Source organism: Pseudophryne corroboree, chromosome 3 (genome assembly GCF_028390025.1).
Source record: "Pseudophryne corroboree isolate aPseCor3 chromosome 3, aPseCor3.hap2, whole genome shotgun sequence".
NCBI lineage: Eukaryota > Metazoa > Chordata > Amphibia > Anura > Myobatrachidae > Pseudophryne > Pseudophryne corroboree.
The window spans coordinates 381,076,297-381,100,933 of record NC_086446.1 but is presented as its reverse complement, the minus strand read 5'-3'; the positions used below and the strand labels follow the sequence as shown (position 1 = coordinate 381,100,933).

Sequence of the window (24,637 nt, the reverse complement as noted above, 5' to 3'; positions counted from 1 at the left end):
TGCACATTAAATTTACTCACATCTCAGATTCCGATTGGAACCTCTATAAAGGGACTGGCTTGTGAGCCATACCCAACTAGGCCTTTATAACCTTGATTAAAAGCAGATGTGTGTGTATGTATGTATGTCTACACACATACATTAGTGTTTCATGTTTTGCTTTAATCTTTTTTTATTATACAAACCTCTCTGCACCTTCTACGAAATGCTTGCTTTATTTTTTTGCATCTTTAATTTTCAGCCTTGTCTACATATTGAGCATGTTTTTATTAACACTTTTCCCTAATAAATGCCGATGTGCTCTCTGCATTGCATAGAAATATATATAATATAAAGGAAAAAGGAAATACTGTATTTAGTAAAGGTTGTATTGAACATGAATTGTTGTATTTTAGTATGTCCACTATTCCCTTCTTTGTTATAGTTTACTGATCAACAGCTGCGTATCTAGGGGTCTGAGCTCCCCCTGGCAGAGTAAGGGGCTGGTGAGCCCCCCCCCCCCCCCATCCTTATATAAATAGGGACAGCACACACCTACAGTAAGGTACCGCTCTCAAGCCCTTCGGCGAACAAACTGCCTTCCTGTTACAGCCTAATATTTCACATTTTGATCAGACAATCAGCACATGCTGCCATTTTTCTGCACCCCAGTGCAGTTTGGTTCCAAATTTATTCTGCAGCAGGATAACTACCCCAAACATACAGCCAATGTCATTAAGAACTATCTTCAGCATAAAGAAGAACAAGGAATCCTGGAAGTGATGATATGGCCCCAGAGTGCCCTGATCTCAACATAGTCTATCTGGGATTACATGAAGAGACAAAAGGATATGAGTAAGCCTACTTCAACAGAAAATCTGTGGTTAGTTCTCATAGATATAACAACCATCATATCCGAGGCTCTTGGCATATATTGTCCAATATATGAGCCTGCCCACCAGTGACGTGCGGTGAGTTAAACGGCAGGAGAGGCACTGGTCTTAACTCTCTCTCTCTCTCTCTCTCCCCCCCCCCCAATGAAGAAGGGAAGAGGGGAAAAATAAAAAAAAGTGCGACTCCCCCTATGTCGCGGAAACCAGCACCAGGCACAACCAGCAAGGGGGGATAATGCCATAGCAGGAAGGACACTCAGTGTGGGGTCCCCCTGCCATCACATTACCCATCCCTAAACTGGTCAGCCCAGGGCTGGAATTCTTCAAAAAGTGGGGACACCCGAAAATAAAATGGGGTCCCGCCTCCTGAACAACAACCAGCACTGGGCTGATAGCCCTTGTGGCGGTGGGTGCGGGGTTCATGGTAGGATAATATTGTTCTTCACAGGTGGCCTACAGGTCCCAGCAAGCCTGCCCAAGCATGCCGGCACTTGGAGAACCACAAGTGCCAGCATGACCGGACATTGAGGGCCCTCTGGCACCCATAGTTCGCCTGTAAAGAAAATATTAAAATAAAAACACCACACCATATGATTTCATATTTTATTGTGCTGCATCTTCACCTGGGGGCGGCGGCCTTTAAGCTCTTTTGCATGGCCGCCGCCCATCCAGGACTTCCCCGGCGTCTTCTGCCTTCAGGAACTCTTCACTGCTCCTCCTCTGCTGTCGGACTGATGCCGCTGCCTCGCGCTGACTTATATAAGTCAGGCAGAGGGGGCGGGGCGATGACACGGCGAGCCGTGATTGGCTCATGGCGGCCATCTTAAATTTAAAAAATTACGCTGAGCCGCCATTTTTTAAATGGGTACCCGTTGCCGAACTCTGCAAAATGGCTAGCAGGAACAGGATCCACCCGGATCCAGGCCTGTCACCAGCCGCGCTATGTCCATCGTCACGAACCCATCGTGTCCCGCCACATACGCTCGCTACCCAGCGGATCCAGCACTGGATCCAGGCGGATCGTGCACTGGATCCGCTGCGCCAATCACATCTCCTGGACTGACAGGGGCGTGCTTTCTTGTGAGTGAATGTACGCTCCTGTCATTGAGGCTCCTGTACTGGTGCCGCCTTTACATGCATTTTCAATGGGCTCTTACAGCCCGTAGCTTGGCCTCGCCCCTGCCCCCCCCCCCCCCACTAGCTGAACTTTACTATTGTCAGAGGGAGGCACCTCTCCCGTTGCCTCCCACCTTGCTATGCTGCATCACCACCACAGGGGTGATGATTAGAGTAAAACAAAGATGATTTCTATAACACAGACTCTGTTATAAATATCTACTTTGTATTATTTTAATCATTATGACAGGGGAGGCCCTGACTGCACGTCCCTGCTGCCCACCTACTTCAGTGACCTCGTTGGACAGGTTCCTAACATTATAAGGGTTCTCCTCGGGGGCGCAAAGCACCCCCAAACCACCCCATGGCATCACACAAATAAGGGGCAGAAGTGAGAAATCAGTGTTGGTCAAGTGAAAGAAGCTGCTGAGTGTTAGAGGACAGCAGTAAGGTGTCAGAGTGTTAGAAAGTGAGGTTGGCTGATCAGTGTTACAAGTGTGAAAAATGCTACATAAACAAAAACAAACACAGGGTGATATATAAATGTAAGGTGGTGATGCCCACAAGTGGCCCAGCCAGAGCAATCCAAGGAGCCCCATGCCCCAAAAGTTCACCCCCCAAACTGACTGCACAAAAGCTGTAGGTAAGATCCTTTCAGTTATATAGAAAGTCAGTTTGGTTGTGAACTTGTGGGGCTCCTTGGATTGCTCTGGGTGGGCCACTTTGGGGCATCACCACCTTAATTTATTTTTATAATATTGAGCTGATAAACCGTCCGGGCCAGGGGCAGAGGAGTTTTTAAGAGATTTAATGGCAGTCCGAATTTCGTCTTGTGAAATATTACTGTTAAGAGAGGAAATTTTATCTGGGGAAAGCTTAGGGAGGGGAGAGGACGCCAAATGGGAGTCCAAACTGCTGAATTGAGGGGGATGGTCAGAACTGGAGTTCGGGAGATTATATAAAGAAGAGCAGAAGTCTCTAAATTTGTGGATAATTTGGGATGGGTCGTAAGTGGTGGAGTTAGAATGAGGGGATCGAATCTACTCAATTAGGTTAAGGGAGCGTTTTTTTCTGAGCTTTCTGGCCAGCATAGAATCGGCTTTATCATAGAAACGTTTTTGGAGTTTTTGAAGAGTGACAGCGGCTCTTTTGGAGAGAAGGGTGTTAAGTTGGCCTCTGACAGACATAATCTCGGTCGAAAGGTTTGGAGTGGGGTCGCGTTTAGGTCTATCTAAGAGGGTGACAAGTCAAAGCTCTAAAGAAGTTACTACTTCAGCAGCGCGTTTTCGCATAGCTGAGGCAGAGCTAATAAGCAGGCCTCGAATGGTGGCCTTGTGGGCTTCCCATACAACACCAGGAGAAACATCTGGAGTAGAGTTCGTCCGAAAATAATCAGAAATTGCCTGTTTAATCGTAGAGAAGGTGGTCGAATGCAATAAAAGGGAGTCGTCAAGGTGCCATATTCGGGGGCGGGGATACTGTCTGAGGAGGTCGAGGATGATAAAAACTCAGCGTGAACTGTCCAGGAAAAAGGGGTAATGCCGGCCTGTCAATCCGAGAATATAGATTATGCGGTGGAGTAAAATGGGTATAATCGCGGGCAGTTGAATTTTTAAGACACCAGGAGTCCTAAAGATTGTATTGCTTAAGCAAGGAGGACAAAGTTACTGCGTCTTTGGACACAGGAGGCAGTGATTTAATTGAGGAGGGTGAAGACCTATCGAGGTTAGGGTTAAGAGTGATATTAAAATCCCCCCGCTATAATAAGGTGCCCTTGTGCATGTCGCTCAATGCACTTGAACAGTTTAGAGAAAAAGGGGCCCTGGGCCTGATTTGGTGCGTAGACTGAGACGAGAGTGACCGTTTGTGAGCGGAGTGAGCCAGACACAATAAGAAAGCAACCTTCCGGGTCAGAGTAAGTAGCAGAGTGCAAGAAAGGAGTCCTACTATGAATAAGTGTTGCAACGCCTCGGTTTTTTGCAGTCTGCAGCGGCAAAAAAAGTTTAGGAGAATTTGTTTCCCCAGTAATTGAGTGTGGGTTCCTGAGAGATGAGTCTCCTGTAAAAACACAATATTTGTTTTTTTTTCCCTCCGACAGGCCTCCAAAGTAACTATACGTTTGTGCGGGGAGTTAAGGCCATTTACATTGATGGACAGTAATTTAAGAGCCATAGTGACAAAAATAGGGACGCTATAAAAAAAAAAACAGCAGCTGAGTAAATAAAAGAATTAAAGCACTTAGTAAGCTTGCCAGATACAGGACAACAAGAAAAAGAGAGGAAAAAGAGGAAAGTAGCCACAAAAAAGTAAGAAGTAGAAGAGAGGGGAAAGAAGCTGGAACCAATAATTTCATGGAGGAGCAGCATCTCGTCCACGATCCTGACGTCTCGTGATAGTGGACCACTCCGGAGCAGGGGGGCGAGATCGCTGGGTTTTGGGAGAGACCGGGGTCAGGGTCGAAGAGTCAGGCAACAAATCCAATTTTGCCAGGAGATCTTGGCCTTGAGTGATGGATTTCACGGAGTATGAGGAGTTGGTAGCAAAAACTTGTAGTTGGAAAGGAAAACCCCAGTGGTATCTGACGATGTGTTGACGTAAGAGGCGAGTAATAGATTGGAGGTCCCTACGCTTCTGTATTGTGGAGGGAGCCAGGTCTTGGAACAATTGGAGATCCATATCTTGGTGGGCAATGAACTGGGTATTCCTGGTAGCTTGGAGTAGCCGTTCCTTAGTACGATAATAGGGCAGCCTGGTGATGATGTCATGAGGAGGCTGACCAGACGAAGGTTTTCCTCTAAGGGCCCGGTGGGCTCTACCCATCAAATATTCGGAAGGAGACAGGTCAGGAAGGATGTGACGGTAGAGGCCACCAAGAAAGGACTGTAGCTCCGAAGCGGAAATGGTTTCGGCCACGTTGCGTATTCTCAGATTGTTCCATCGAGAGTGATTTTCTGCGTCCTCTTGTTTTTCTTTAAGGGATTCGACCTCATTGTGCAGGCGTGATAATTCTTTGTCAATGGTAATCTGGGAGCGGTAGAGGTTGTCTGTCTTGGATTCCAGGGTATCCATCCTGGCACTGAGGGAAGATAGTTCTGATTTAAAGTCGTTGACAGCCTTAGTGAGTTCTTGCAAAGGCTGTTTTGACTCCTTCCAGAAGATTGGTCATAACCGCCAGTATTTGTGGGTCAATTTCAACATCAGCGGGCGGTGGTGAGCCAGAAAAAGAGCCAGGGTCAGGAGACGGTGGAGTTGGCTTATTCTTATGGCCAAAGAAAGAAGCCGACGGGGCTTGGGTTGCCCGTTTGACTTTAGACATTGTAACGAATAAAAAAAAAAGGGAGTAGATAAATTACACAGGCTGCTGCAAATCAGGTTGATTTAAAGCTCATGAGAGGTCCCTGGGTATCACATAGGCATTCACATATAGAGAGAAATTGGTAAATGTGAGGGGTCAGATGGACAGGAAGGTATCAGCTATATCACCAACAGATCAGACACCCGCAGGGCAGCAGATCATTAGGCTGCAAAACGTCTGGGTGCTCCACGTGGCGTCTCCACCTCAAAACCCCTGGCCTAAGCTAGCCAGCAGTCAAGGTTTTCAGCGTTGGGGCTCGCGTGTGGCAGGGGGTGGATCTCCACCGATCTCTGAAGGCACCTGAGTGTGTGGGTAATACAGGCTGAGAAGGCTGTCGCCCCCTACCTTGATGGAGAGCATGAGATGTTGTGAAGTCCTCCAATCTCGGGTGTCCACGCTGTTCTTTGGCAGGGCCACTGTTAGAGTCTCCTGCCCTGTGCTGCCACGTCGTCATGGCAACCGGGAGACAAGTGCTAGCGGAGTAACCTGAGCGCAGCTGATACTCCGGTTCGGGTCTTTTGCTGTGCAGTGGTTATAGGCTCTGTGCACGGCAGGGGATCCGGTGCTGGTTTTTGTGCTCACAGTCTGTGAGGTCTGAGTGGGGCGTGGACAGCACCTGCTTTATAAGGCCTCTTCTCAGGGTAAGTAGATGCTGCTGAATCTTTGTTGGTTAGTCAGTTCATGAAAGTTAGCCAGTACTGTGTAGCTTTGTATTTGTTTGTTGCTTACTGCAAATAGGCCTGGGGATTTGGTATTACACTCTGCCAATCCAGACCTAGCAGTAAGACTGGAGTCAGTCGTTTAGCTTGCTGGGGTTCTGTTACTACTCTGTGAACTTAGCAAGTTTGTGGCTGTATTCTAAGACTTGCCTGTCTAATCCTGTCTCACTGTGCTAGGTGTCAGGGGTCAGTTTAGTGGCAGTAAGCTGAACCTGTGCACTGCAAGTGAGAATTAGGATTGTGGAGACTCTCCTTGTGTCTATCATTCCATCTCTGACCAAGGAGTTTACTGCCACACCCGTTGGTAACCCTTTAGGGTTTTGCTGTTGCCCTTAGCAACAGCATTTCGGGTCCTCTACGTATTAAAACACAACATCTTGCTTTTCCCATCTGAGCAGTTCTAATACAAGGGAGATACCCAGTTCCTTAGCCTCTGGGCTTCTCTGTTCACTTTGTGTGTATTTTGTTACCCTATCACCTTCTGTGTACGTTATGTCATATTCCCCAGTCTGTCTGTGAGTCCATTTGTTTTGCATAACAGTTCAAACACCAGTACATTCCTGCAGGCACTGGAGTGCATAACAGTTCTGACACCAGTACTTTCCTGCAGGCACTGGTGTGCATAACATATTCAGCAGCCTAATACTCCTGTTGAAATTTTGTGGGAATATGGAGCATACCCCTCAAAATACGTTGCAACAGGTGGTCGATCAGGTGCAGGTCCTGACTCGACAATTTAATGATTTGTCCATTAAAATGCACTCCTCCCAGGCTGCTGGCGGAGCTCCCGCAGCAGCAGCACCTGCAGGGGTTAAGGAGCCGAAAGTAAATCTCCCGGATCGTTTTTCTGGAGATCGCTCGCAGTTCTTTTGTTTCAAGGAGAGCTGCAAGCTATACTTCCGGCTTAGGCCTCAGTCTTCTGGGTCGGAGATTCAGCGGGTGGGCATAGTGATTTCCTTGCTACAAGGAGACCCACAGGTCTGGGCATATGGGTTGCAGCCTGACTGTCCGTCGCTTAAAAGTGTTGATGCTTTTTTTACGGCACTGGGCATGTTGTATGATGACCCTGACAAGACGGCCTCAGCCGAGGCTCAGATTTCGATCCTTAAGCAAGGGCGAAGGCCAGTTGAGGTTTACTGTACGGAGTTTCGGAGGTTGGCCCATGATACCCAGTGGAATGACCCAGCCCTGAGACACCAGTACCGAAGAGGTCTTTCTAACCAGATAAAGGACCAACTGGTACAATATCCCTTGCCTGATAGCTTGGATCAGCTCATGCAGTTATCCATCCGGGTGGATAGACGGCTGAGAGAGCGTAGGCTTGAAAGGGAGACTGAGATTTCCTTCCTTCCCAAGGGAACCTCAGACTCTGAGGAATTTTCTGAGGAGCCTATGCAGATTGGGGCTACCCACCTCTCCTCGCGTGAGAAGACGCGGAGGAGACAGCAGGGGTTGTGTTTGTACTGTGGGAATAAAGGTCATGTGGTAGTATCATGCCCAGAAAAGCCGGAAAACTTCAGGGCCTGAGGGTGATGGGAAATATCCTGTCAGGCCAGAAGTCAGAATTTCCCAAGAAGACTTTTATCATTCCGGTGACCTTGAAGATCCTCGGTCAAACTGTCAAGACTGAGGCCTTTGTGGACAGTGGGGCCGACGGGGTTTTTATGGACCGCCAATTCGCCCTGAAACACTCTGTTCCCTTAGTACCCTTGGCATCGGAAATTGAGATTTGTGGGTTAAACGGGGAACCATTATCCCAAGGTAAAATTACCTCTTGCACTAGCCAGATTTCTTTGTTTATTGGAGCCACACACTCTGAAAAATTGTCCTTTTATGTGACTGTCTGTACTTTTGCCCCATTGGTGTTGGGGTTACCCTGGTTAAGGGCCCACAATCCTCAATTTGACTGGGTCTCTGGGGAGATTCTTAGTTGGGGTACTGATTGTTTCAGGAGTTGCTTGAGCCTTCCAGTCAGGCTCTCGCAGCTAAGTTTGCCAGGATTGCCAGGGTGTTATGCAGATTTTGCGGACGTGTTCTCCAAAAAAGTTGCAGAGGTACTACCTCCCCATCGCCCCTATGACTGTGCCATTGATTTGTTGCCAAATGCTAAGTTTCCCAAGAGCAGGTTGTACTCCCTGTCACGTCCTGAGACTCAGGCTATGGCAGAGTACATTCAGGAGAACTTGGCTAAGGGATTTATCAGACCTTCACAGTCTCCAGTTGGGTCGGGGTTCTTCTTCGTGGGTAAAAAGGACGGTTCGTTGCGACCCTGCATCGACTTCAGGGAATTGAACTGTATCACGATTAAAAACTCATACCCACTGCCTCTCATTTCGGTCTTGTTTGACCAGCTTCGTACTGCCACCATTTTTTCTAAGATTGACCTACGCGGTGCGTACAATCTAATCCGAATAAGAGAGGGGGATGAATGGAAGACTGCCTTTAATACCCACTCAGGGCATTATGAATATTTGGTGATGCCTTTTGGGCTCTGTAATGCCCCGGCAGTCTTCCAGGATTTCATGAATGATGTGCTCAGGGAATATTTGGATAGATTCTTAGTTGTATACTTAGATGACATCCTAATCTTCTCCCATTCCCTGGAGGAACATCGGAAGCATGTACGCTTAGTCCTCCAGAAACTCAGAGACCACCGGCTTGGGGCGAAGCTGGAGAAGTGCGAATTTGAAGTTCAGCAAATCGCATTTCTAGGATATATTATCTCCCCAGAAGGTTTCCAAATGGAGGGTTCCAAGGTACAGGCAGTCCTGGATTGGGTGCAGCCCACTAGTTTGAAGGCGCTTCAGCGTTTCCTGGGCTTTGCGAATTTTTATAGACGATTTATCGCTGGATTTTCGTCTATAGTGGCGCCCTTGGTGGCACTCACTTAGAAAGGGGCGGATGTTGCTCACTGGTCTTGTGAGGCTAAAGCGGCTTTTGCCCGTCTCAAAAGGGCATTTGTTTCGGCCAAGGTGCTGCGACACCCAGATCCAGAGCGTCCTTTTGTGGTGGAGGTGGATGCCTCTGAGATGGGTATTGGGGCAGTGCTTTCTCAGATGGGAGTGTCTGATAATCGCCTTCATCCCTGTGCTTACTTTTCCCGTAAATTTTCGCCTGCCGAGATGAATTATGACGTGGGTAACCGGGAATTGTTGGCTATTAAGGATGCACTCGAGGAGTGGAGACACTGGCTTGAGGGGGCTAAGTTTGTGGTCTCAATTCTCACTGACCATAAGAATCTGGCATATTTAGAGTCAGCGAAGCGTCTCAATGCCAGGCAGGCACGATGGGCTTTGTTTTTTGCTCGCTTTAATTTTTTGATAACATATCGCCCTGGGTCAAAAAACATCAAGGCTGATGCGCTCTCGCTGAGTTTTGCTCCAATCCAGGAGACCACCGAGGAACCGTTGCCCATTGTTTCCCCATCATGTATTAAAGTGGGCATTACCCAGGACCTCTTATCATTAGTCCTTAGAGCACAGGAGCAGGCTCCTCCAGACCTTCCGGTAGGTCTTTTGTTTGTGCCTCCTAGGTTAAGACAGCGAGTGTTCCTGGAATTCCATGCCAAGAAGTCGGCAGGTCACCCGGGTATTGCCAGAACTCGGGAGTTGCTATCTAGGGCGGTGTGGTGGCCCTCGGTGGCTAAGGATGTGGATCAGTGGGTTCGGGCATGTGACATCTGTGCCCGAAATAAGACTCCTAGAGGGGTTCCTGTTGGCCCATTACATCCACTCTCTATCCCATCTAAGCCATGGACCCACATTTCAATGGATTTTGTGGTGGACTTGCCCAAATCCTCGGGGATGACAGCCATCTGGGTTGTCGTTGACAGGTTTTCGAAGATGGCGCACTTCGTTCCACTGGTTGGGCTGCCATCGGCCAGATGCCTGTCTGAATTATTTATGCTGCATGTTGTGCGTCTCCACGGGTTGCCACTTGATGTGGTCTCTGACCGCGGATCCCAGTTTGTGGCCAAATTCTGGAGGGCATTTTGTTCCGATCTCCAGATTTCTGTCAGCTTGTCGTCAGGCTACCATCCGCAGTCTAATGGGCAGACTGAAAGGGTGAACCAGTCCTTGGAGCAGTTCCTCAGGTGTTATGTCTCCAAGTGTCGGACTGACTGGGTTGCTCATCTGTCCATGGCGGAGTTTGCCTATAACAACGCGGCTCACTCTGCTACAGGGATCTCTCCCTTCCTTTGTGTGTATGGGCATCATCCTAAGGCCAATTCTTTTGACCCCCTGGACTCCACGCCTGGTGGTTCCTCTGTGGTTTCGGTCCTTAGAGGTATTTGGCGGAAAGTGAAGAAAGCCCTTGTGTCTGTGTCATTAGTGACCAAAAGGGTTTTTGATAAGCGGAAAAGACCCTGCAGCTTCAAATTAGGAGACTTCGTCTGGTTGTCTACCAAGAATTTGAAGTTGAGACAGCCATCTCATAAGTTAGGCCCCCGGTTCATCGGCCCTTATAAGATCACCAGGGTTATCAATCCGGTGGCATTTCAGTTAGATCTGCCCCGTTCTTTGGGTATCAATAAAACATTTCATTGTTCCCTTTTAAAACGGGCGATTAGTAATCCTTCTTCCAGTGGAAGACCTTCCCCTCTTCTGATACGTGGCCAGAGGGAGTTTGTTGTTGAAAGGATTCTTGACTCCAAGGTGGTTCAGGGTCGGCTGTCATTTTTGGTGCACTGGAAGGGGTATGGCCCGGAGGAGCGGTCGTGGGTGCGCAGTTGTGATCTTCATGCCCCCAGACTGATACGCTCTTTCTTCTCGCAGTTCCCCGATAAACCCGGTGGTAGGGGTTCTTTGACCCCTCGTCAGAGGGGGGGTACTGTTAGAGTCTCCTGCCCTGTGCTGCCACGTCGTCATGGCAACCGGGAGACAAGTGCTAGCGGAGTAACCTGAGCGCAGCTGATACTCCGGTTCGGGTCTTTTGCTGTGCAGTGGTTATAGGCTCTGTGCACGGCAGGGGATCCGGTGCTGGTTTTTGTGCTCACAGTCTGTGAGGTCTGAGTGGGGCGTGGACAGCACCTGCTTTATAAGGCCTCTTCTCAGGGTAAGCAGATGCTGCTGAATCTTTGTTGGTTAGTCAGTTCATGAAAGTTAGCCAGTACTGTGTAGCTTTGTATTTGTTTGTTGCTTACTGCAAATAGGCCTGGGGATTTGGTATTACACTCTGCCAATCCAGACCTAGCAGTAAGACTGGAGTCAGTCGTTTAGCTTGCTGGGGTTCTGTTACTACTCTGTGAACTTAGCAAGTTTGTGGCTGTATTCTAAGACTTGCCTGTCTAATCCTGTCTCACTGTGCTAGGTGTCAGGGGTCAGTTTAGTGGCAGTAAGCTGAACCTGTGCACTGCAAGTGAGAATTAGGATTGTGGAGACTCTCCTTGTGTCTATCATTCCATCTCTGACCAAGGAGTTTACTGCCACACCCGTTGGTAACCCTTTAGGGTTTTGCTGTTGCCCTTAGCAACAGCATTTCGGGTTCTCTACGTATTAAAACTAGAGATGAGCGAGGTTCGGTTTTACTCGGTTTTACTCGGTTTTACTCGGTTCTCAAAACGGCATCTTATTGGCTATCCAAAACACGTGACATCCGTGAGCCAATAAGATGCCGTTTTGAGAACCGAGTAAAACCGAGTAAAACCGAGTAAAACCGAACCCGCTCATCACTAAAAAACACAACATCTTGCTTTTCCCATCTGAGCAGTTCTAATACAAGGGAGATACCCAGTTCCTTAGCCTCTGAGCTTCTCTGTTCACTTTGTGTGTATTTTGTTACCCTATCACCTTCTGTGTACGTTATGTCATATTCCCCAGTCTGTCTGTGAGTCCATTTGTTTTGCATAACCGTTCAAACACCAGTACATTCCTGCAGGCACTGGAGTGCATAACAGTTCTGACACCAGTACTTTCCTGCAGGCACTGGTGTGCATAACAGCCACCTGCAGGGTGGTAAATGCTGGGCCTGAGAGCTCTCCCCCAGCGCCGGAGGGTCTGGGTGTGTGGAGGGAAGATGGAGCCGTTCAGAGTGACAGGGAGCCAGCCGGGTCCGCAGCGTCTTGAGAGGCCGGGAAGGGCGGCCACAGACCAGCGAGGCAGCAGACGGGAGGGAGCCCGCAGCGTGCAGCAGGGGAGGTAGTGGTGAGGAGCCGGTGCCGCGGCCAGAGTCCACCTTAAATTATTTTTAACACTTATATCACCCTGTGTTTTTGTTTTTATTTATTTAATTCTCTGAAGGCACTATAATGGGACATTAAAATTAGCAACTGCTGCAGAGAGATGTCTCTCTAGAAGCATTGAAACATGTGCCCCTTCAAAATGTTGCTATGGGGCCCGTAAAGTTGTGGCTACGCCCCTGGTTGATATGTTAATTATTCTAGGCCAAAGACAGAGAGCTCATGACCACATGTGTAGAGCTGTTAATTAAAACTAGTTTTCTACTGACAAAAGCTAGCGCTTACTCTGTGTCTAAATATAATATCATAAATATATATCTCTAAAATGGTTGAGGAAATAATCATCTAACACACTCTTACCTTTACTCAAGTCTTACCTCCTTTTCCCCACTTCACTCTGGGGGTAATTCAGATCGGATTGCAGTAAATTTGTTAGCAGTTGGGCAAAACCATGTGCAGTGCAGGGGAGGGGGCGACTCCAGTCTGGGCCCATAACCTGTTGGTATAGTGCGATGGATCGATACCATAGGTGTGCAGTGGGGAGCCTTAGATAAAGTATTACCTCAGGAGTTACCTTGTATACAGACAGAACGAGACTTGAGATGTATATCTCCTTTATATAGTACTGAAATAGCAGGATCAATACAACAGGTTTCAGTATCATCAGCTTATCTCCTTCTCCCTCAGAGACTCTTCTAGAATAACCACATGTGAGGTAAAACAAACAAGTACATAACATATGCAACAGACAAACACTACATCTCTGTAACTATACAGCGCCATCTGCTGCCCCTGTACGGTAACTACATGCATATAAACGAAACCATAGTCTGTTGTCCATATTTCAACAGATATAACATGTGCAGAGAGAGTTATAGGCCCTACACACTGGGCGATTTGACTGCAAGATATGAACAGTAACGTTCATGTCGTGCAGTGTGGAGGCAACAGCGATGAACGATGCGCGGCCCTGCACTCGTACATCGCTGGTGCCCCGTCGGCTGTGCATGCAGGCCAATATGGACAATCTCGTCCATATTTGCCTGCACTTCTGTGGAGCCGGGTGACGGGGGAGTGAAGAAACTTCACTGCCCCCCTGCTGCCGGGTCGGCGGTCGGGCAGCTGTCTGTAGGGCCCTTAAGGTTTGGGGGGGGGGTTATTTTGTTTCTGTGCAGGGTAAATACTGGCTGCTTTATTTTTACACTGCAATTTAGATTTCAGTTTGAACACATCCCACTTAAATCTAAAGGGCCCTACCCACCTAGCGACCCGCCGCCGAGCTGCCTGATGGTCAATACGGCAGACTAGCGACCTGGCTGTGGGGGGAAAGATGAAGGGGAGAGTGAAGTTTCTTCACTCCCCCCCCCCCCCCCCCCCCCCATCCCCGGCTCCATAGCACTGCATGATAATATGGACGAGATAGTCCATACTGGCCTGCATGTTGAAATGAGCCGGCACCAGCGATGAACGATGCGTGGCCCCGCTGGTGCCTACACACTGAAAGATATGAACGGTATCTCGTCCATTACTGAACGAGATCATTCATATCTTTCACCAGCATCGACCAGTGTGTAGGGCCCATTACTCTCCCTGCACATGTTATATCTACCCCCCCCCCCCCTTCCCCACACTTCCTTGCAGTGCAGCATGGGTTTGTCCATTAGCTAACAAATTTGCTGCTGCGATCAGATCTGAATTAGGCCCTCTATCCTTCTGTGCCATAGGAAGTCTGACCTTCCTCTCCTGCTGCTATTCTTCCACCTCGTACTCTGGCAATCCCTATAGTAACTCTCCATTCCTTTTTTAAAATCAAAATGAAACTGCTCAACCTCAGCAACTTCTCTTCCAACATCTCCAAAAACGATCTCTCTATCGTTTTTCAGATTCCCTTCTGCAATCCAGTAAATTATACCTTGATAAACACTTCCCCCTCTTGTCTCCTCCACTATCTCTGTGCCGCTCCACACTTATGGAATACCACCATCCTACAATGTTTTAACGTCTTGCTATCTGCTGCCACCTCTGCGTTCTTGTATTATGTAACTTGCATTTTCTGCAATATGCATTTTGTTCTGCAACTATACATTATGCTTTTAGTGTTTTTGTATTGCATTTATTATTCTGGAAAATTATGCCGGTTGGATCTTTTGCAGTGTACTCTGTTTCCCCTCTGTATTCACTGCAGAATTCTGTGACACCCTACAAATAAACTATAATAAAATGACCTTTGAGAGTAATTGTTGCTGTATTTCAAGTAAGGACTTTGTATCCTTTGATTTTATAGTTCAGTGACAAAGGTATGTATTAATTGACCGGTGTCCAAGCTGCCTGCAGGGAGTGTATCCCCAAGGCTATTCTGCTTGCTGGGCTGTGTATAATACAAACCACGCAAAAGTACCGGTGAGTTCTGTACTTTATCTGTGGAGGCTAACATAACTAGAGACCATGAAATATTATATTATAATCTGATTAGTTTCTATGGTAACATTCTAATTGTGTAGCTGAAGTGTTTAGTAGCTGAGCCTTTGTGTGCCCTTCTAGGTACAGTATATTGCTGCTGATGTTAGGTTGGTGGTATTTTGAATGCAGTATGTAATTTATGTTTAAAAGATCAGGATAGTGAGGATGGACGGGGGGCTACTCCCAAAGCTGTTCCCAGGTACCGCTTTGAAGGGGAAATAAAAGTCAAATGTGTTTTATATTTTTATTTGCAATTTGTTAACTGAAACATCTGTAGATGAATTTTACTTTAACACTTAACACCGTGAGGTCTACTACGCTTAGCTGGCTGTCGGGATCCCGGCACGGGACGAGCGCAAAAGAGCCCCTCGCTGCACTCGCCACTCTGCGGGCAAGGATGTTATTTATTCTTTCTCCAGGGGTGTCGTGGACACCCCAAGAGGGAAAATAGTTGTCGGTATCCCAGCGCCGGTATTCTAAGCGTCGGGATCCCTACAGCTGGGATATCAAGTGCCACCCAACATGGTGGAAGACCGATGTATTTTGTTGTTGGTTTGGGGATAATTTATCACTCAACAATCTGCTTATTAGCATGTATTAAGGCATGGCTGCTTTCATACATCTTGTGAAGGTGAAACAAAGTGACACATATGGACTAGATTGGGTATAATGGGTCAACTGTTGACGTGGTCACTGGTGATCAAGTCTAATGTAGACAGTGATGAAATGTCAACAACCTCATTGTGTGTTGTCAGCATTTTGAATGTCAGCCTTGTTATTGTCGACCTTTTGACTACATCATGTGCAGCCAAGCCCTTATTGATCAAATGACCAGTTAAATCATCTGCGTACTTAGAGCCTAATTCAGGTTGGATCGCATAAGCATTCCAACAAGCAGTTTCCCGATAGCCGGGAAACTGTGTTTGCGCAGGAACCGCTTTACGCATGTGCAGAACGGGTCCTGCGATCGCCTCTGCCTGATTGACATAGTTCCACCACCTCTCCAGGATCACTTTAAGCCCTGGTCGCAATGTTCATCCCGGACTGTGATCGCATTGCTAAGTACTACATTTGCAAAGCTATAGTGAGCACCTTTGCAATTGCAATCTTTACTGAATTAGGCCCTTAGAGCTTACAAAAACAAACTCTGACATGGTAGATCACAAGACGCATACCAAATAGAATAGGCCAAAGTGTTTGTACCATCTTAATCTACTTAAGACCTGATGTGCAGCTACTGTAGCTCCCTGGGATACCGTGAGATCTGCTTGGAATGATTGTTGCTTCATCTGTGTTTTTAAAAATAAGGTATATGTATAAGTGCAATGTCGATTAGTGCACCTGCTGCCTGGGGCACTGAGTTAGTGATGAGGCAATGTTCTAATATCAATATTATGATAGAAGAATACCTAATTAACAATAAATAGGGTTTTGTACAGTCTACTATAATTTGTAGCCATATTTGAAGTTGCCAAGGCACTCTGTGACCATGTATAGGCAGGAGGCTGTAGGCATAGTGCTTTCATGTTCTCTGAAGTGGCTTTTAATATGTGATCTGCTTTACAGTAGTGGGTGTATTGTTATAATACGATAGTTTTTCCTAATAAAAATAATATACAACAAAAGCTTATGTAATGCTATCAGAACTTACTGGCTATAAACAATAACATCAGAACATTTCTACATCTTTATTACACAATAGATGCTGATATAGGGGGTAATTCAGAGTTGATCGCAGCAGCAAATTTGTTAGCAGTTGGGCAAAACCATGTGCATGCAGGGGGGGCAGATATAACATGTGCAGAGAGTTAGATTTGGGTGGGTTATTTTGTTTCTGTGCAGGGTAAATACTGGATGCTTTATTTTTACACTGTAAATTAGATTGCAGATTGAACACACCCCACCCAAATCTAACACTCTCTGCAATTGTTATATCTGCCACACCTGCAGTGCAAATGGTTTTGCCCAACTGCTAACAAATTTGCTGCTGCGATCAATTTGGAATTACCCCCCATAATGTATGAACTCCTGTGCTTAGCATTTGTGTTTATGCGGTCTTACCTTCAGCGTTCACTGCAAATCTTGCGTGTTAGAAGGAATAATGCTCCCCCTACTGTATATTACAGATAGTACAAGTCACTTCTAATTTCTGCAGGATTTATTAATATTCTAGTGTTTAGAAAACTCTACTGACCAGGGTCAGATTAAGGATTTTGGTGCCCAAAGGGCGACTAACTGGGGGTGGGGGGGGCATACCAGTAAAATTGACAATAAGATATGCTGGAAATGTTATTATAAAGTATACTGTCGTTTAATTTCACTGTTTGTTACAGAACCGGTCTCACCAAAGAGAAAACCCCATAGGTCTGGTAAGTTGTTGCTTTGTTTCCATGTTCTTTAAACCATAAACTATATATTAAAAAAAAGTATTTAAGGGAAAGGGAAAATATTGCATGGTATAAATTCTGAAATCAATCACTATCCATTTTCTTGTGTTAATTATAATGTTTTCATTCCAAAAATCATGACTTTTCATCTTTCAATTCATTAATGGTAAATTGGGGTTAGCCAATGATAGGCAATAGCACAGATGTGTCAGTAGCATGTTCACCCATTGGCCTTGCAACCAGTGTAACCGGGACAATCACATCAGTCTGGCCCAATGGTATATTCAGATCTGATGAAGTAATTATAAGATTGGAACAAATGACTAGATGCTAAATGGTTATTATAAGAATTCTAGTACCGTAGGTTTAACCGTCTCAGACCTGAACCTTTCCAAGCCTAAAACCAGTTCTTACTACAGATCAGCTGGGCTAAAAATCAATCTGGAAAAATGTCTTTTCAATTATGTTTTGGTTGCATCCTCTTATATATTAGAGATCCCGGATAATGTTGGCCAAACTTGGATGTTTTTTTTTTTAAAGGGGCAATCATTTACAAGGCATGGTTTAGCCATGTAAATGATTGTCCCTTTAAAATAACTTCTTACATCCCACCCTACGTTTTTTCAAAGCACTTGCCAGAGGATTCTATATAAAGTTCCATGCACTCAAACCTCTTGGTGAAACAGCTGGACCAGTCCAAAGCAGGATAGTCTGCCGCTCCAAAACTCTGTAAATCACTCAAACACAGTGGTTTGGGACTGTGCTTCATCCCCAAAAGCAGCTCAGTCTGTGAAAACACTCCTGCTATCGCAGACCACTCTTGTGGTCTTAGAAGGTCATGGCTCTCAAGCGGCTTCTGTTGAGCTCCATAATGAGTTTGTGAAGGAAGTGAACATGCGGACTTCTTCGGTGTGCAGTGCTGCTTATCAGTAGCGGATCTTGCCACGGGCAAGCAGGACTTTTGCCCGGGGCACCGCCTTCCGGAGGGCGCCGCACCAGGGCAAGATCCGCTGCTGCTGTGCCCCCCCGCTGCCGCTGGCCGCTGTGAAGGGAAACTAGACGCGTACGCGTCTAGTTTCCCTTCGTGGAGAGGTCCTTTATTGTGCGGTGCGCGATGACGTCATCGCGCACCGCACAGCAAAGGTCCTCTCCACGAAGGGAACTAGACGCTACGCGTCTAGTTTCCCTTCGTGGAGAGGACCTTTGCTGTGCGCGATGACGTCATTGCGCACCACACATCATTTCAGTCTGTACAGGGGGCGTACATGACCACGCCCCCTGTACGAAGCCACGCCCCCTATTGCCGCCTGGGGCGCACAGAGCCCCAGAACAGGCCCTGCTGCTTATATACAGTTCTGTGCCTTGTCATTTCACTAGAACTGTAGTCGGAGATTACAGTTCACAGCCAGACAGTCAGATTGTGTCTACTCTACCTATACACTGCACATCCAGAAACGTATACCACACCCCTAGTCTATACAAAATCTATATAATGTTCTCATATTTTTGCAGGGGACACTCTGAGAATCCTGGATGGAGTTTCTCATGTGGAAGTGAAGAAAGGGGAGCAGGCAGAGCTACACTGTACTATCCAGGGGAAGCCCCCATTGGCTGCTTCGTGGGTGCGGAACAAGAAACCGGTATGGAAAGTTATATATGTGCTTGCATTTAAGTTTCATAATCAGAATCCATCAGCTGTTCTATTTTTGTCAGGACAAATGAGGAGTGGTCCTATTGTAATATGAGGGTGGGGAATGTGGGTTCCTTATGGCTGAGGCACTTCAGTCAAATTTTCTGGTAACTTCATAATGGCTGCCTACACTGAATGTAAATGCATGCTTTTATTTTAATACAGGTCTGCTCATCTACTATGGTGTGTGTGTGCGTGTGTGATATGTTTTTATGTGTTAGACAAGTTTGTTGTGTCTATCTGTGAAGAGTGCTACAGGGGAAATGACACCGGGGGAGGGGGGGAATTCTTAATCTGTCTTCCTCCCTCATATACACACAGGACACTGGTTATAGTTAGATTAGACAAGCCTAATGTATGTAAGTCCGCACACTTACCAGCTCTACTTCTCTCACAACGCTGTATATTGAATTTTTAGGTTGTTGATGGTCCTCGAATATCAGTACGGACATCAGATACGGAGAGCTGCTTGCTGATCCAACAAGTGTGTGAGGAAGATAGTGGTGGTTACACTCTTTGTGTGCACAATCAGAATGGCAGCATACAGCATCACACCACCCTAGCTGTTGTGGGTAAGTCAGCTTGGTAGATGAATATACTTGCAATATAGTGTGGAACAATATGCAAACATTGGGGGGCATATATAAAAATTGTTCAATGAATAATTGTATAAAGAATATGAAGTTGCCCACAGCAACCAATTAGGCCTACAAATGTATGTATGTATATATATATATATCTGATCACTTTTTTTTCATACCTGTCTTGCATTACCAGGAGTATCATTGCCAGGAGTATGCTGCATGTCTCATACTTCCTACTTACCGTCATCATTCTCTTTTTTTGTTTTTTTCTGCATCCTTAAATTAATTATCATGTAAAAATTGGTACAGTATTGATTTTGGCCATTAGAATTTTTTTTTGACAATTGTATTAATTGGTGCAGCTTGCAACTTTTGTTGCATACTTTTTATTGCTTTTTTGTTCTGTTTGCCTGCTGGGCTTCTCAGTTGAATCTTATAGCAGACTTTGGTTTTGTTTTTTTAACTGCCCTGGGTTGCAGTTGTAACAGACAATCCATGTGTCATATACTGTACATGTGCAACAGAAACAATAGGATATAACTGTAAGGTATAGAAGAAGGGTGTGGATCATCAAAACGACAGTATCTAGGTCGACAATGTTTACCACTATAGGTTGACCATTATAGGTCGACAGTCACTAGGTCGACAGGGTCTGAAGGTCGACGGGGTTTCTAGGTCGACATGTGCTAGGTCAAAAGGTCGACATGCGTTTTTCATGTTTTTTTGGTGGTGTTTTCTCCGTACAGTGGGGGTCATTCCGAGTTGTTCGCTCTGTAAATTTCTTCGCATCGCAGCGATTTTCCGCTTAGTGCGCATGCGCAATGTCCGCACTGCGACTGCGCCAAGTAAATTTGCTATGCAGTTAGGAATTTTACTCACGGTTTTTTCTTCGTTCTGGTGATCGTAATGTGATTGACAGGAAGTGGGTGTTTCTGGGCGGAAACTGGCCGTTTTATGGGTGTGTGTGAAAAAACGCTACCGTTTCTGGGAAAAACGCGGGAGTGGCTGGAGAAACTGAGGAGTGTCTGGGCGAACGCTGGGTGTGTTTGTGACGTCAAACCAGGAACGACAAGCACTGAACTGATCGCAGATGCCGAGTAAGTCTCGAGTTACTCAGAAACTGCACAGAGATGTCTTATCGCAAAATTGCGAATCTTTCGTTCGCAATTTTAAGAAGCTAAGATTCACTCCCAGTAGGCGGCGGCTTAGCGTGTGCAAAGCTGCTAAAAGCAGCTTGCGAGCGAACAACTCGGAATGACCCCCAGTGACCGGGAAACCCAATTAGTGCAGTGTGTCCCCTCGCATGGCTCGCCATGCTTCAGGCAAGGTGCCTCTCCTCGCTCGGCGTAGATTACCATTCCAATCGTAGTCCACGTGGACCGTTAAGTATGGAAAAGTTAAAAAAAAAAAGTGAAAACTCATGTTGACCTTTTGAACTGTCGACCTAGAAACACTGTCGACCTAGACAGTGTCTATCTTCAGACCGGATTCCCAGAAGAAAGCCTTGAAAAGTAAAATACAATGTGTTGCTCTTTGCTTTGTGTCTGACTAGTCTGAAATTTAGGGCAACGTGTTTGCAAAGGAATAGTTCTTTTAGGTGGGGGGTGGGGTACGTTTGCCCTGCAAAGGCCTGAGATTCCATTCCTAGTTAAATTATTTGTCCTCACTCCCTTATTATGTAATATGGCTAGATGATTAACCACCTCTTATAATATAAGACATGCAGCAGGGTGTGGATATGTAAATTACAATATGTCCTTAGCAGCTCAGATTTCAAAGCAGCTAGTTTTCAATGACTGCATTGTAATCGCACTTATGTTTCTTGTTGTGATAAGTTGTTGTGATGCATGAAGGCCTCTGCAGATTCATCATACAGTACATCACTATCTTCACAAACGCCTTCAGGTTGTTTATTCTCATTTTTGCCTTATTACTTAATCATTTTAGAACTGAATAGTGCATATATATTCGAGTGTATGAAATAGCTGTACTGTACAAAGCACACCCAGAACATTCCTGTGGCATACTTACAGTAATGGCTAAAATACTAATCATGGGAATAGTAAAGGGGGGTACTCATCACGGAGCGATATTCTAAGCAATCTGACTAGATTGCTTAGAATTTAAGCATTATCGCTCCGTGTGTACCCCATACAGCGATAGCGATGCGCAGCCCCGCGCATCACTATCGCTGCTGCTAGATTGGCCTACATGCAGGCCAATCTAGCGGGTCGCTCACTTCACCTGCTGGGTGAAGTGAGTGCCCCCCCCCCCCATCTCCCCCCCCCCCCCCCCCCGCACGCTCAGCACACATCGCGCTGTGCTGAGCAGCAGGAGAGATGTGTGCTGAGCGAACCGCTCAGCACACCTCTCTCTCACATCGGCCAGTGAGTACTGGCCTTAAGGCCCCCATACAATACGTACGATCTGGGAGAGGGGGGGATAGAATGGGCTGTACTGACTGACCCAGGCGGTCGGTGAATTTCTGTGCAGTGTTCACAGTGACTTTTGCAGTATGTAGACAATACATACACTTTAAAGCAAAATTTTGTCCATGAAGGGAACTTTTTTAGGTTTTTCAAATTTGGAATAATATTTAGATTTAAAACATTTTAACAATTTTTTTTATTATTTCTTCAGTTTTCCTTTAGTTTTTTTTTATGGATTGAAATAAATTGATACTGTTTTATTGCCATACAGACCACCCATCTCCTCCATCAGGAAAGCCCCTTATCTCAGCCTTGCAGTCTGCTTCCCTCACTCTCTCTTGGTCTGGGCCATGTTATGATGGTGGCAGTGCTGTTCTGAGTTACAGGATAGAAGTGAAGCAGGCTGAACAGGACAGTTGGACTTTGCTGACAGACACCTGTGTTAACACCTCGTATCATGTGAGTAAAGGACTGTTGGCAGGAGAACGTTACCAATTCCGCGTACGAGCCTGTAACGCTTACGGAGTGAGTGAGGCTGGAGAGGAGTCAGACGTTGTTACCATGTCTTCTAATGGAGGTGAGCTAATATCACTGAGAATACTGCAAGGAAAAGTGAACACCTATTGTATTTACCTGCACTGATGTATCATGTCTGTAAATATCTGTGACATAATGAGAGATGTGTACACATTTGAGAGAGAAATCAATCTGCTCTTCCCTATCATGCATGCTGCTATGGGGCCCAGAGCCGAGAGGGGCCACCTTCACTGCCAAAGTTACATGTGTTATATACATTTTTCACCATTGGGTGATGCATAGGGGCCCTTATAAACTTTTGCCTTGGGGTCTGCAATACTGTATATCTAGATATGCCCCTGGACCTACTCATTGTAATATATAGTAAACATGAAATGGAGGGCATTATAATGTTACATAATATGAACTTGGGCACTGTAATGCAGCAGATTATAAAGTGGAGACACTATGGGGGAGATTCAAATGTGTGAAAAGTCGGTTGGGTGTCTGTTTTTCCCTGTCTATCAGATAGGAAAAAACAGACTCGCAACTGACTTTTCACACATTTGAATCTCCCCCTATGGGGGTATTCAATTGTTTGAAAAGTCAATTGGGTGTCTGTTTTTTACTGTCAATTAGATAGGAAAAGCAGACACCCAACTATCTAATGGACAGTAAAAAACAGACACCCAACTGACTTTTCAAACAATCGAATATCCCCCTATATGTCATAATGTAATTTGGGGGTACTGTGTGGCATAATGTGTATTGGCAACCCTACAATGTGACCTAATGTGAACTAGGGCACTACTGTGGTTCACAAAATGAAGAAGGGCGTTACTATGGGGCAAACCATTAAATAAGGCACTACTGTATGTATGTATGTATGTATACATGTGTGTGTGTGTGTGTGTGTGTGTGTGTGTGTATATGTGTGTGTGTATATATATATATATATATATATATATATATAGATAGATAGATATTCTAGTCTTAGAATCCATAAATTATGATTTCTTATTGCCACTATTTGCCCTATTGTAGACCTGTCCGTCCTATACTTCAGGAGCCAGGCACACTACTCTGCTGACCATACATGATCTAGTGTAGACCACCAGGGAGGTATCCTACAGATCCCTTTCCTGGTACTTGTTAAAAACTGTAACCCACAGGCAGCGGTGCAAGTATGCGGGTACGGGTAGGTACGCCGTACCCACACCGACGGGCCGCCGCTTGCTAGCACTGATGTGAGGGGAGGAGAGCGCAGCCTGCGCTTCTCCTGTCCTCAGTGTCTTCGTTCAAATCAGCGCCGCCGTGAGCCAATCAGAGCTTGCGGAGCTTTGATTGGCTCACGGATCGGCGCTGAATATTGAACTCACCTGCCGGAGACTGAGGGGAAGGAGAGGCGCAGGCTGCGCTCTCCTCCTCTCACACACGGGAGACAACACAACAGCAGCAGCGGTGAGCTGGGGAAGGGGGGGGAGGTAGCACTGTGGGGGGCAATGTATACCTGGCACCGTGGGGGGCAATGTATACCTAGCACTGTGGGGGGCAATGTATACCTGGCACCGTGGGGGGCAATGTATACCTAGCACTGTGGGGGGCAATGTATACCTGGCACTGTGGGGGGCAATGTATACCTGGCACTGTGGGGTGCAATGTATACCTGGCACTGTGGGGGGCAATGTATACCTGGCACTGTGGCGGGCAATGTATATCTGGCACTGTGGGGGGCAATGTATATCTGGCACTGTGGGGGGCAATGTGTATCTGGCACTGTGGGGGGCATTCGTGTATCTGGCACTGTGGGGGGCATTCGTGTATCTGGCACTGTGGGGGGCATTCGTGTATCTGGCACTGTGGGGGGCATTCGTGTATCTGGCACTGTGGGGGGCATTTGTGTATCTGGCACTGTGGGGCAACGTGTATCTGGCACTGTGGGGGTCATATGTGTATCTGCCCCTCCCCCATATGTGTATCACGCCCACATTTTCATTGGCCACGCCCCATATGGCCTTCGGCGCGCGCACACAGTACCTGTAAGACATTTTTTCTACTTGCACCACTGCCCACAGGCTACAATGTGCTAATGCCATCTTCAGATGGCGTTAGTAACTGTGGCCAGCCATTCCAGAGCTTGGTAAATTTGCCAATAAAGTGCTTTTGTGAGGGAAAACGGGACACTGCAGCAGATATCTTCGATATCCCTGCTACATTCTTTCTCATGATACTTATTTATGTATCTTTGACTAAGTTCTTCTGCACCAATACTTCAGGTATCTATATGCCAACCTTATAAATGCAATCTTATACATAATGCATGGTCACAGA

At 46.4% G+C, this 24,637-nt stretch overlaps 1 protein-coding gene across 3 annotated transcripts in view; it reads left to right on the top strand.

Annotated features, from left to right (window-relative positions):
- LOC135055661 (myosin light chain kinase, smooth muscle-like) overlaps positions 1–24,637 on the top strand; it is a 166,807-nt gene that overhangs the window by 89,758 nt on the left and 52,412 nt on the right. For all 3 annotated transcript variants that reach the window (XM_063959992.1, XM_063959990.1, XM_063959991.1), the window contains 4 exons: positions 17,034–17,069; positions 18,600–18,727; positions 19,196–19,349; positions 22,062–22,367. In XM_063959992.1, coding sequence (XP_063816062.1) covers positions 17,034–17,069; positions 18,600–18,727; positions 19,196–19,349; positions 22,062–22,367 — 624 coding nt within the window. The remainder of the gene's footprint in view (positions 1–17,033; positions 17,070–18,599; positions 18,728–19,195; positions 19,350–22,061; positions 22,368–24,637) is intronic.